General features: G+C 38.7%; 1 protein-coding gene across 4 annotated transcripts in view; it reads left to right on the top strand.

Moving 5' to 3' along the window:
* Positions 1-13,778, top strand: part of CUNH11orf49 (chromosome unknown C11orf49 homolog) — a 189,536-nt gene that overhangs the window by 79,857 nt on the left and 95,901 nt on the right. For all 4 annotated transcript variants that reach the window (XM_013061718.2, XM_004763113.3, XM_013061717.2 and 1 more), the window contains one exon: positions 2,525-2,655. In XM_013061718.2, coding sequence (XP_012917172.1) covers positions 2,525-2,655 — 131 coding nt within the window. The remainder of the gene's footprint in view (positions 1-2,524; positions 2,656-13,778) is intronic.

Raw genomic sequence — 13,778 nt, 5'->3', positions numbered from 1 at the left:
TTCAGGTGAAGGAGAAACAGTAAAGCTTGGAGCAATATATTGTAATTTTTTGCTTTTTTGTTTGAGCAATCTTATCTAAAAGAATTTTCCCTGATTATATCGCCTATTAACTCTTTAAGTAAAGTGATTATAATCTCTATACTGACCAGTTAAATTTCTTTGGTAGGGATGATCTTAAGACAGTAGTGGAGGGGTGCCTGGGTGGCTCAATCGTTAAGTGTCTACCTTCGGCTCAGATTGTGATTCCAGAGTCCTGGGTTCGAGACCCACATTGGGCTCCCTGCTTGGTGGGAAGGCTGCTTTTCCCTCTCTGACTCCCCCTGCTTGTGATCCCTCTCTCATTGTGTCTCTGTCAAATTAGTAAAATCTTAAAAAAAAAAAAAAAAGACAGTAGTGGAAATATAAATCTTTTTGAAGTCATTATTATATGTCCTTGGCCTATCAGTGTGTGTTTTAAAATTCTTATTTTATAACTTCTTTTGTAAATTCATTTTTTTAAAAGATTTTATTTATTTATTTGACAGAGAGAGATTGCAGGTAGGCAGAGAGAGAGAGTAGGAAGCAGGCTCCCTGCAGAGCAGAGAGCCAGATAAGGGGCTCGAACCCAGGACCCTGGGATCATGACCTGAGCCGAAGGCAGAGGCTTTAACCCACTGAGCCACCCAGGTGCCCCTGTAAATTCTTATCCATACAATGAGTCTCAGCCAGATTCTTCTGTGCATAAATTATTCCCTCTTTTTAAAAAAGATATACATATCTACCTATCTATCTTAAAGGTTTATTTTTAGACAGAGAGAGAGAGAGAGAAAGCACTTGAGGGAGCAACTGGGGCAGTGGGGCAGGAGAGGGAGAGAGAACATCTCAAGCAAATTCCTTGGTGAGTGTGGCGCCCAGCACTAGGACTCAATTTCACAACCCTGAGATCATGACCTGAGCTGAAACCAAGAATCAGATGCTCAACTCACTGAACCACCCAGGTGCCCCTAAAAAAAATATTTTTTAAAAGCTACACTAAAGATATAATTTCACTAGTATTAGTTTCTTTACAGCCCAGATTATGACCTAGACACCAGCTTTTTTCCCATGGGGGGTATGAAGCACACTTTGGGACTAATTCTTTGATGGATAGCTTCATAAATTTAAACTAGATTGTTATCATTTTAGACTTCATTTGCTAGAAATGTGACCTACTCCATTTACCTGTAACAGCTCATTTGCTTTATTTTTCATTTTCCTTTGCTCAAGACAACACTGCAAACTGCATAGTTAACACTTTAGTTACTTTTTAAAAATTTCTCTTCTAACCTAATTCTTTACCAGATGTTTTCCTCATGCGTCCTCATAGTGTCTTAGAAATAGATTTCTACACTAGTTTTCCACAGGGAGAGGAGCATGTAATTTGCCTTTTCATACAGTTGTTAATATTAACAGGAAGAGGCTAATTTTATCTTAAGTGATAACATACTCTATGTTAAAGACAGGTTAGATGTTTCCGTCAGAACTTGGTCAGGGAAGAGGAAAATGGAACAGATGACTCCTTAAATTTTTTTCCTGTTCCGTTCAGAGATTCAGTTTTGTCCCCACTTTAAATTGTCAGCAAATGAAAAGTGGCATTTGGAATTTCCACTGTCTCTCTTGTTTCGCCATCTTCAGTTTAATAACTGCTTCTCTACAAAGATTAACATATTTTCCACTCATGATTTACTTGTCAGAGAATTTAGGAGTTTTCTGGAACCTGAAATCTGCCTTTAGTTGTGATGATTACTGGATAATTGCCTATTCTTTGGTGGAATTTCCATTTTTAGAGTACGCCAGGCTCTACAGCCTTTATTTCTTTGGCAGAAGAACCCAAAGGCAATGGAGTATATTTTTTCCCCTTCTCTGGCCCAGCTTAAACAATGACTCACTTAGGCTCTGGGGCTTTGCTTCATACTCTCATTCAGGGGCCACTTTTTACCCTTGTTCCTCTTATTTGTCTTAATGTTCTATTTGAAATCTTTCATATCCTTTGGCACATGACTTTCCCTCTGAGGTTATTGTCAAAAAGGTATCCATCACCCCCCAAATTGTCTTGAACAGACAATCCAGTTCTGTCCCCATGAGCTATGTTCTTATGGGAGCTGATATAGGTCAAAGAGAGTACAGAAATCATATCTTTAAGGAAACATAATTCCAAATGTGGTAGAAGAAGTATTATCCAAAAAGATACAAGTGCCAATGTCATCCAGTTAAAGACTCTATCTGAGATGCTCCCATGGCTGATTAAAACTCTCTCAGTGCCTATATGTGGGAGGTAGGAAACACTCAGAGGAAGTGGACTCCAAGAGTTTTCAGAAATATATGGTTATATGAAGAGATTTCTTCACTGAAAGACTTGGTCTAATCTATAGTTCAGAGTTTTATTGGAGAAAAAGGATTTTCTTCCTTTTTGGCAATGGTTCTATGTGGTCTTGATTTTTTATTCTGATTCCAGCCTTCCATATCTCTTTCTCTAATGATGATTCCTTGATTTTTCTCTTTGCAGTTTTAACAGTGTATGTCAGGGAACTCACATTCTCTTTCGGGAATTCAGCTTCATCCAGGCCACCCCTCACAATAGGGCATCATTCTTACGGGCCTTCTGGAAATGCTTCCGAACTGTGGGCAAAAATGGCGGTAAGTGTTTCCAAATCCTTTTCTTGCCTTCCTTTTCTCTTTCCAAAGTTCTGCCTTTGTTTTGTTCCTATAAATACTGTTGAGCACATGCTATAGGAGACTCTCCGAACACCTTACTTTTGAGGAACTATCATCTTGTGTCACAGATACTACCACCATTACTGGTTCCAACACCATCACTAATGATATCTATTAGGAGCCAAATGCAGTTCTAAGCACTTTATGTGTTATGACTCATTTACTCTTCATAACAGCTCTCTGTGGTAGATACTATCATCCCCATCCTATAACTAATGAAACTGGGAATCAGAGGGATTAAATAACTTGACAAGGTTATACAACAATTGCTGGGGTGGGATTCATACCCAGGCAATGTGACTCCAGAGCTTTTGCTCTTGGCAAATATTGAAATACATGCAGCAAACTGAAGAAATGATATGAATACAAAGAAGGAAACTCCAGAGTGGGGGGTGGGGGTAGGTTGGGGACACTGTTGTTAGAGAAAGGGGACCAAGCAGATTAGAGAATGTTCTCCTGAGAACTGGTTGTTTGGTCTAATTTGGGAAGGAAGAGTAGGAGTTATCTACATGGATAAAGAAAAGAAGGACATTCTAGGTAGAGCATGTGCTGTGGTGTAGAAGTATAAAAGAACCTGGAATACTTAAGACATCGAGAAGATTAGAATGGCTAGAGTTTGTGAAGGGGGTCAGGGGAGATGAACCTGCGAAGGAATAGAACAGTTAGGTCCTGAAAGACCATTTTTGCCATAAAAAAAGAAGTTGGATTTTATTCTGTAGGTTAAAGGAATTTATTCAGAAGTACGATGTGATGATATCTGAGTTCTAAAAAGATGATTTGGAAGACAGTATAGAAATGGCTTTAGCAGGTGGGACACCTGGGTGGCTCAGTTGGTTAAGTGTCTGCCTTCGACTCAGTTCATGATCTCAGAGTCTTGGGATTGAGACCTGTGTGTTGGGCTCCCTGCTCAGCGGGGAGCCTGCTTCTCCCTCTCCCTTTGTGGCTCCTCCAGCTTGTGTTCTCTTGCTTGCTGACAAATAAATAAATAAAATATTTGAAAGAAAAAAAAGAAAAGAAGTGACTTAGAGGGTGAGTCTGGAGGCAGAGAGTATAGTTAGGAGACTTGCAGTGGTGAGAGATAATGAGAGCCAAACCCAGATTTACTAATATGCTAATATGCTGTTTCTATTCTTTTATTTATTTTTTTTAAGATTTATTTATTTATTTGACAGACAGAGATCACAAGCAGGCAGAGAGGCAGGCAGAGAGAGAGAGAAGAGGAAGCAGGCTCCCTCCTGAGCAGAGAGCCCAATGCGGGCCTCAGTCCCAGGACCCTGAGATCATGAGCTGAGCTGAAGGCAGAGGCTTTAACCCACTGAGCCACCCAGGTGCCCCAATTCTTTTTATTACTCTAATCACAGCTTCTATTACATGTAACTTAAGAGATTATCCATCTCAATTACACTATTGAGCAGAAATATCCAGTGTACTGAGAATCACATCATCTCCTCTATCGCCTATATGCACTAGTGGACAAAAATCAAAGTGGACTCAATTTTAAGTGAACTACCTCAGAGAAACAAACCCATCAGCCTCTACATACAAAAAACTGGGAGCTGTGAATGTACAGGTAAAGTTTGTAGTATTGCACCTGAACCTGTTTTTTCCAAACCTTCCCCAGTCCCTTAGTCAGTCTGTAAATATTTGATTGAATACTCACTATTTTGAAGAATGGTACATACAGCTAGAGCTGGTTTTTGTGGAATAGGCACATGGAGATAACTATGGAAAAGCAGTTTTTAGATCTCCTTAATTCTTTTCCTGATTTAGAAGTGGGGCCTCTTCCAGAATTTATTTACTATCACAAGGGATCCATATAGCATTTGGACTCTGAGCAGATGTAGGTTTCTTTACCTTTTTTACAGCAGCTGCCAGTGATTCATCCAGCTGCTAAGAGGAAGCTGCTCCAAGTTCTCCTTGTTTTTCCTGTGCCATAAACAAGACCTGGATTTTATGCTGGATATTTATTGTTAGGCTTCTTAATCAGACAGCCTCTGATTTCTTAAAGACCAAATGCAACATTTGCAGCTAGGTGATCCTAAAATCTTTGGTTAAGTCATTTTAATATATTCTCAGCTTCTTCCAGGAAACTTTAGAACATCTTTCAGTCCCAGAGTGTTCCCAATTTTAATCCAGAACGAGCGAAAACATTCAGAGGCAAAGTTCCAAAATAAAGTACTTATTAAGCCCCATTTTTTCAACTGAATGCCACGTACCTGACTCCTACTCAGAGGAGCTGATACTATATTGTTCTCCTGCAGATGACTTCCTTAGAACATCTTGTACATATTTTAGCATTATCAGGAAGAAACTGAGTCTTCTGGGAAACAGCACAAGAAGAGCAGAGTTCCAGCATAACATATCTAAAAACGAAGCCACCTGTTGAAAACTAAGGACCTGACGCTTTCTGGCAAGAAACCGTTTATCCTAGTTTTTAGCACATATAGGGATGCAGTGTCATTTCTGCATGACTGAGTACTGAATGATGCTAATTTTCCCATGTCTGAAATTCAAATAACCTCATGAAGATTATAGTGAATGTCTTGCTATCTAGGCAACTTTAGAGTCTTGGAAGCAAAAAGATCTATTCATATGTAATAAGCCTTTAAAATTCAACTTCTCACTTTGGTATTTCTTTCAGTGTGAAAGATTAATCTGAATTTTCCAAGTCTGGCAAAGATTAAAATTCCCTGAAGTGAATCTTCACTTCTGTTTAGGAATATTGGCTCAAAAGAGCTATTGTCCGCAGTTTATTTTTATAGTTTGTTAGAATTTAATTTTGAGCTTTATGCTTTTACAAATGAACAAACACATGCACACATATGTTTGTGTATTTCATTTAATAAAAGTACGAGAGCTACTTCCTCTTCTTCCCATGAAGAAGTACTTACTTAGGGAATTGTCCTCTTGCCATAAACAACTAGAAAATCAGACCGTGTATCTGAAACAATTCTTTCAGACATTGAACAACAGTTAATCTGGGGCTGTGGTTTCTGAGGGGCAGTTGCCAAGCAACAGTACCGGAGAGGAGATCCAAAGAGCACAGCAGTCTTACTTAGTTGAGGAGGCAGAGATTGGGGGTTGGCGAGGCCACAGTGGCCAGAATTTGCAGGGCAGAGTACCAAAGAGGAGGGAGTTGCTTGGTAAGCTCCAGAGAGCTGCGAGCGGGTATTTGAGTCTCTGGCTACAAACTCTGCACATGTGTGGGTTGGAAAAAGAACCACCAGAAAACAGTAGGCCCAACAATTCCTGGAGTATACTCAGGGCCAGGAATAGTTCACGCTGCTACCAGCCAAAGTGGAGAAACCTCAAAGTACATTGGGCATGGACACTGGATAGGGCCCTCAGCAGCTTAAAAACAAAAAGGACTGGATGGGTCTATCTGCAAGTAATTTAACTGTATACCAAAACAAAATTCAGTACTCTTTAAAGAACTCAGTAAAATCTAGCATTCAATAACATAAAATCAACAATGTCTGGCATCCAGTTAAAAATTTTCAGACATTAGAAGAAGCTTATGACCCATAACCAGGAGAAAAATTAGTCAGTAGAAACACAGACCCAAAAAAGACAGAGATAATAGAATTAGCTAACAAGGACCTTCACACAATTATTTTTGATCATATAAATATGCTCAAGTATGTAAAGGGAAACATGACTATGATTAGGAGATAAATGGAAGTCATTAAAAGATGCAAAAGAAATTTCTAGATTAAAAATGAAAATAATGATGATAGTAATTAACAGTTATGAAGTTGCTTCATATGTAGAATATCTAATTTTTCTTTACAACAATCCTCTGTGTTAGGTAGATACTATTCTTATCACTTTTTCACAGAAAATGAAACTTAGATTCAGAAAGTTAAAGAACTTGTTCTAGATCACAGACCTAGTAAGTGAAAACACCAATGCTGAAGAAGCCAGAAAGTTGACAAGAGGGAGTATTATTTTTTAATGTGTTTTCCATCAGATAGTGTGTGAGGTGCTTGAAATACAACTGAATAAATGACAATACTAGCCCTCAAGGAGCTCACATTTCAGTAGAGTAGTCTCGAATAGTTTCCCTGGAGTGTAAGTGATCATTAAAGCCATATATAAGATTCAATGATAGTGCAAGGGAGGAAATAGTTCTTCAGCAGAAGCTGGGAAAGGCTATAAAGGAATAGGCAGTTGGGAGGGATCTTGGAGTAGTGGAAAGCTATTAAGCAAATAAGGAGTACATTCTAACAAGAAAAAACAAGATTTTTGAAAGTATGATGACATGAAACACTATGGTTCCTAGTGGGAAACTGTAAGAAGTTCATTGTGGCTGGTGCTTAGTACCTAAGAAGGAAACATCCTCCTACTCAGTTGAACCTTACCAATTTGTTGGTATTTTCACATAGGAGACTGGCAAAAATATGGAAAATGGGAGGGAAGACAGGTATTAGGACCAGTTCGGAACCAGTAGAAAAGCACAGGAAGTAGCAGGGAGAGGAATAGCTCTTTAAGGTTGGTTTGACAGGACTTGCTGATTGACTGGGTGCAAGTGTGGGAGAGAAGGGTCAAGAAGGAATGCCAGAATCTAACGTATTGCCAGTTTCATCCATCTCTTCTTTCTCTCTTTCCTTTTTTTTTCTTGTTTTTTCATTTTTTATGTTTTACTCTGCATTCACTGTGATTTGTCTTCAGAGTCTAGGTATACTCATTCATTCAACAAACACTTATGCATTCGTTGCTAGTGATACAGCAGTGAGTGAAAGCAGAAATTCTTGCTCTCGTGGAGTTTGTTGTCTGATAATTTAGAGATTTGGGGGAAAAAATCCCTTATTTATGAAAGAAGATTACAGTCTACGAATCAGAGACTTGTAATCGGTCTATATAATCATCTGATAAAAACTGCTTTTCCTAAAACAGCTAAAGTTATGGTGGTTAAAGTGATCTCAAGGGAAAATGCAGAGAGTTTAGGTTGAAACAAAGGTTTTGGTCTGGCTTCTCTGTGTAACTGCCTCAGACTTCCACCTGATTTTGCTTGTCACTAATCCTCATCCTCACCACTAAAAACCATTCTGTGAGGATTAACAGTGCTCGCTGCAGGAATGGGTGGCTGTCTTGTTTGAAATATTGAAGAGCATTTGTTACTTTTGTCACTTTTAAAACCAACAAAAATCTTTCCACGTAATCTCTTCAGTCCTGTGGTTTCCTCCAGCCAGTCCTCTGTGCCAGCTACCACCAGAGCTCCACGGCTCCCCATTTGTCCCAGAAACCTGATGTGGCCAGTAAACAACTTCTTCAACCTTCCGTTCCTGGTTCCTGTCTTCCGTTCTACGTATTTCTTCGCAATTCTAATTTTCTTTAATTTTTCCATCTTTACTTCCTTCTTCAAAACCTTTTGTCCACGGAGAACATTGACTTGTGATGTCCCCTCAAATCTTTTACCTCGCTACCTCCAGTAACTTTAATCTTTCCCTCTATTTAATGTTCCTTTTTTTTTTTTTTTTTTCCTATTTCGGTTATTTGGGGCTATCACACATGTCACACAAGCATTCCTGGAATGCTTTTGTCACCACCTCCTTTCCCACCCAACTCTCCTCGTCCTCCATGCATAATACCCTTAGGTTGCTAACCTCTCTTTATCCTTTTCAGTCTTAGTTTAAAGGTCAGCTCCTTAAAAGACCTTCTTTGCCCCGCCCTTCCTCATCTGAGTTAGATCCCTTCATTATTCTTCTGCAAATCATCCATCATTTTAATCGGACTGCTTATTACAGTTTCTGGCCAAGTGTTTTTTGGATGACTCTATTTAATGTCCGCCTCCCTTATTAAACTGTAAGCTTGTTGAGGGCAAGAACCTTGTTTGTTCTGCCAATAACTACATTCCTAGCTCCTAACACATGTAAGTTATTTCTTTTTTTGTTATTTAATATGAAGGTTCACCACTTCCCAATCACTATTCAATGATCTGTGATTACTGAACAGATTATATTATTATCTCTTATATTGGAGGGTAGGGTTGTTTCAGAAGAGCTTTATACTCTTCAATTTTGTTTTGGGGCTTTGATTTAAAATGATAATAGCTACTCCTTATTGATCACCTACTGTAGGTTAGGCATAAACCTCACATTCAAAATGCCCCACTGAAAAATGGCCCATTCAAAGCTATACAGTATCAGTCAACATCTAAGTAAAATAATGTTCAGTACCCTCTGGTGCTTCCAAACAAGGATTAAAAAGATTTAGATCATGGTCTGTATGCAAACTTTATTTATTTTTATTTATTTATTCTGAGAGAGAGAAAGAGAGCATTGAAGGGAGGGGATGAGGGAGAGGGAGAGAGAGAAGCTCAAGCAGGCTCCATCCCCAGCACTGAGACCAGTCTCACGACCTGAGATCATGGCCTGAGCTGAAATCAAGAGTTGGACACTTAACCAACTGAACCACCTGTGTGCCCCATGATCTGTATGCAAGTTTCAAACATTGACAAGGATGTAACTAGTACTGCCTCCTCTTCTTTTGTATTCTGGGTCGTGCCTTTATGCTCTGAAAGAAATCACAAACTGGTAGTGGTCAGCTGACAACACGTGCCTTGGCCTGCAGTTATGTCTTCTTTGGCTAGCAGTATTAAAAATAATTTTTTTAGGAGTCGTGTAGGTGGCTCAGTCAGTTAACCCTCTGACTTTTGATTTCAGCTCAGGTCTTGATCTCATGGTGGTGAGTTCAAGCCCTGCGCTGGGCTCTGCACTAGGTGTGGAGCCTACCTTTAAAAAGAAATAAAAAAATTTTTTAAATAATTTTTTAAAATTAGATGCCAACATTTAACGTAAAAATCTCCATTCAATTTCACTTGAAGAATGGAAAATCATCCCAATACCATGCCCACATTCCAACAGAGAGGCAGTTTGCCAGGGGAGAGCTACAGCTGCTCCCTTTAGACAGGGTGTATGGTGGCCTCAGATTTGCCACCGTCCCCAGCTGCCTTGCTTCATCTGCTTATGTTTCCTGCCTGGCCTCTGTAGGCATTCGAGTTTGCTACCATTGCTAGGACTTCTTGGTCCATTTATAATCACTTGAAAGGTAGAGTTACACTCTTAATTCTGAATGAGGAGTCAGGAACTTATTCTTTGACTAGATTCTCTTTCTCTTTTCTCCTTGTTATCTTGAAATCTCAAAAAATTTTAGAATTTAAAGGGACCTTAGAAGTCATCTTGTGTTGAAATTAGGAATAAGGTTTTAAAATATATTTATCCCTTGATTGTGGTAAAATATACATAACATAAAATTTACATTCTAGACACCTTTTAAATAGAGAAATGTTGGGGCACCTGGTTGGCTCAGTCGTTAAGTGTCTGCCTTCGGTTCAGGTCATGATTTCAGGGTCCTGGGATCAGGCCCCACCTTGGGCTCCCCTCATCAGGGAGCCTGCTTCTCCCTCCTCCACTCCTCCTACTTGTGTTCCCTCTCTCACGGTCTCTCTCTCTGTCCAAGAAATAAATAAAATGTTTTTTAAAAATTAAAAAAAAATAGAGAAATCTTTCTTGGTGATAAAATATAAATAACATAAAATTTAACATTTTAGCCATTTTTAAAAAGATTTGATTTATTTATTTGAGAGAGAGGGAGAGCATGAGCTGGGGACCAGGGGGCAGGTGGAGAAGGAGAAGCAGGTTCCCTCCTGAGTGTGGAGCCCAATGTGGGACTCAATCCCAGGATGCTGAGATCATGACCTGAGCTGAAGTCAGATGCTTAACCGACTCAGCACCCATTTGAACCACTTTTGAATGTACATACAGTTGAGTGGTATTAACTACATTCACATTGTTGTGCAACCATCACCACCATTCATCTCCCTAATTTTTTCACCTTCCCAAACTGAAACATTTTACCCATTAAAAAGTTACTCCCCATTTCCCTATCCTCTAGCCCCGAGTAACCAGTATTTTATTTTCTGTCTCTATGTCTTTGACTATTCTAGGTTTCTCATATAGATGGAATTACATGATATTTGTCCCATTGTATCTGGCTTATTTCACAAAGCATGATGTTCTCACAGTTCATCCATGTTGTAGTATGTGTCAGAATTTCATTCCTTTCTATCCATTGTGTATATATATCATATTTTGTTTGTCAGTTCATCTGTCAACAGACACTTGGGATGCTTCTACCTTTTGGCTATTGTGAATAACACAGCTTTAAACATAGGTGTGCAAGTATATGTGTTAGTTCCTGTCTTTGATTCGTGACCATTTTCTTAGGAGTAGAATTGCTAGGTCATATGACAATTCTATGTTTAACATTTTAAGGAATTGCCATACTCTTTTCCATAGTACCTTCACCATTTTACATGCTTACAAGAAATTCACAAGGATTCCAGTTTTTCCAGATCTTCAACAACACTTGCTATTTCCTGTTGTTTTGATAAAAGGCATCCAAATGGGTATGAAATCATATCTCATGTTTTGATTTGATTTTCCATGTTTTGATTTTCCATGTTTTGATTTGCATGTCCCCAATGAGTAATGATGTTGAACATCTTTTCATGTACTTATTGGCTATTGGATTTTTTTATTTTTACCAGTTGCATTTTTAAAAATTTATTTTAATTCCAGTATAGTTAATATACAGTGTTATTTTAGTTTCAGGTGTACAATATGGTGATTCAGCAGTTCTGTATATTACTTAGTGCTCATTAAGATAAGTGTATTCTTAATTAGCTTCACCTGTTTCCCACATCCTTCCAACCATTTCCTCTCTGGTAGCCATCTGTTGTTCTCTATAGTTAAGAGTCTGTGTCCTGGTTTGTCTCTCTTTTTTCCCCCTCTTTGCTCATTTGTTTTGTTTCTTAAATTCTACATATAAGTGAAATCATATGGTATTTGTCTTTCTCTGACTGACTTCTTTTTTTTTTTTTTTTTTTAAAGATTTTATTTATTTATTTGACAGACAGAGGTCACAAGTAGGCAGAGAGGCAGGCAGAGAGAGAGGAGGAAGCAGGCTCACTGCTGAGCAGAGAGCCCGATGTGGGGCTCGATCCCAGGACCCTGGGATCATGACCTGAACTGAAGGCAGAGGCTTAACCCACTGAGCCACCCAGGCGCCCCTCTGACTGACTTATTTTCTTTAGCATAATACTTTCTAGCTCCATCCATGCCATTGAAAATGGCAAGATTTCATTCTTTTTTATAGCTGAATAATATTCCTGTGTGTGTATAGATATATGCCACATCTTTTTTATCCATTCGTCTATGGATGGACACTTGAATTACTTCCATAGTTTGACTATTGTAAATAATGTTGCAGTAAATTTCGGAGCTTATATATCCCTTGGAATTAGTGTTTTTGTACCCAGTAGTGTGATTACTGGATCATAGGGCAGTTCTATTTTTAATTTTTTGAGGAACATCCATACTGTCATAAAATTACTGTTTAATTTTTTGAGGAACTTCCAAACTGGTGGTGTCTACACCAGTTTGCATTCCTACCAACAGTGCACAAGGGTTCCTGAGCAGGGAGCCTGATAATCAGATTCGATCCCAGGACCCTGGGATCATGACTGGAGCTGAAGGCAGATACTTAATGACTGGGCCACCCAGGCACCCCCATCTTTTTGCCCTCTTGATGGTATCTTTTGGTGCACAAAAGGTCTTAATTTTGATGAAGCCCAGTTTATCTATTTTTTCTTTTGTTCCCCATGCTTTTGGTGTTCTATCTATGAAATCATTGTCAAATTCATTGTCATGAAGACATTGGGTTGTTTCCTTCTAAGAGTTTTATAGTTTTAGCTCTAAAGTTAAGGTCTTTGATCCATTTTGAGTTAATTTTTGTATATGGTGTGGATCAGCTTCCTTCTTGACATGCAGGTATCTGTTTTCCCCAGCACCACTTGCTGGAAAGACTTATTGAATAGTCCTTTCCCCAATGAATGGTACCCTTATTGAAAATCAATTGACCATACCTTTGAAGATATGTTTCTGGGCTCTATATTCTATTCGAGTGGTCTATATATCTGTCTTTATGGCAGTATCATACTGTTTTAAGTTCTGTAGCTTTGTATGAAGTTTCAAAGTTAGGTAATTTGAGTCCTCCAACTTCATTCTTCTTTTTCAAGGTTGTCCTGGCTATTCAGGGCCCCTTGCAATTCCATATAAACTCAAGGATTAGCTATACCATTTCTGGGAAAAAGTTTGTTGGGATTTTGATAAGGATTGTGTTGAATCTGTAGATTTCTTTGGATAGTATTGACATCTTAACAATGTTAATTCTTCTGTTAAATAAAAAAAACTCAACCAAGTAAATTGTAAAGAACTAACTGACTTTATTAACAGATTCATAGGGGCACCTGGGTGGCTCAGTTGGTTGAGCTTCCTACTCTTGGTTTTGGCTCAGGTCATAATCTTGGGATTGAGCCTCGAGCCTGGCTATGCGCTCAGTGCGGGGGTCTGCTTGTCCCTGTCTCTCCCCCTTTGGCCCTTCCCATCTGCCTCTCTCCCCTCATTCTTGTGTACTTTCTCTAAAATGAATAAATAAATAAAATCTTTAAAAAAAGAATAGATCTATGAATCAGGCAGCATCCCATCTAGCATGTAGAGGGGAGTTTCACTGAGCTGCTGAAAAAGAAAGGATTTTAAAGATAAAGAGGGAGCAGAAAGAAGGAAATTATTATTGAAGAATGCACTGTTTAAAGCAAGGGTCACCCTCCTAAGGGGATTGGAAGAGATATATCAGTAAATTTCCTCCTCCTTGTCAGGTGACTCCCATATTGACTGGTTAAAAGTAACTTTCCTGGGGAGTTGAAACTGCAATTAGGTTAGGTACTAAGCCTTGGTTTACTGATACAGGACCTTAATCTAAGTGATACCATTTTAGGCCTATGATTTTCTTTTTTAAGTCCTTTTTAATGTCATTCAGCAGTGTTTTATAGTTTTCAATGTGAAAGTCTTTCACCTCCCTGGTCAGATTTATTCCTAAGTATTTTAGTCTTTTCATACAATTGTAAATGGAACTATTTTTCTTAGTTTCCTTTTCACGTTTTTCACTGCTACATTATGGAACTGTAGTTGGTTTTTGTGTGT

Source organism: Mustela putorius, unplaced genomic scaffold, assembly GCF_011764305.1.
Source record: "Mustela putorius furo isolate JIRA1106 unplaced genomic scaffold, ASM1176430v1.1 tig00003859_pilon_pilon_pilon, whole genome shotgun sequence".
NCBI classification, from domain to species: Eukaryota; Metazoa; Chordata; class Mammalia; order Carnivora; family Mustelidae; genus Mustela; species Mustela putorius.
This window is presented reverse-complemented; position numbering and strand designations above follow the sequence as displayed.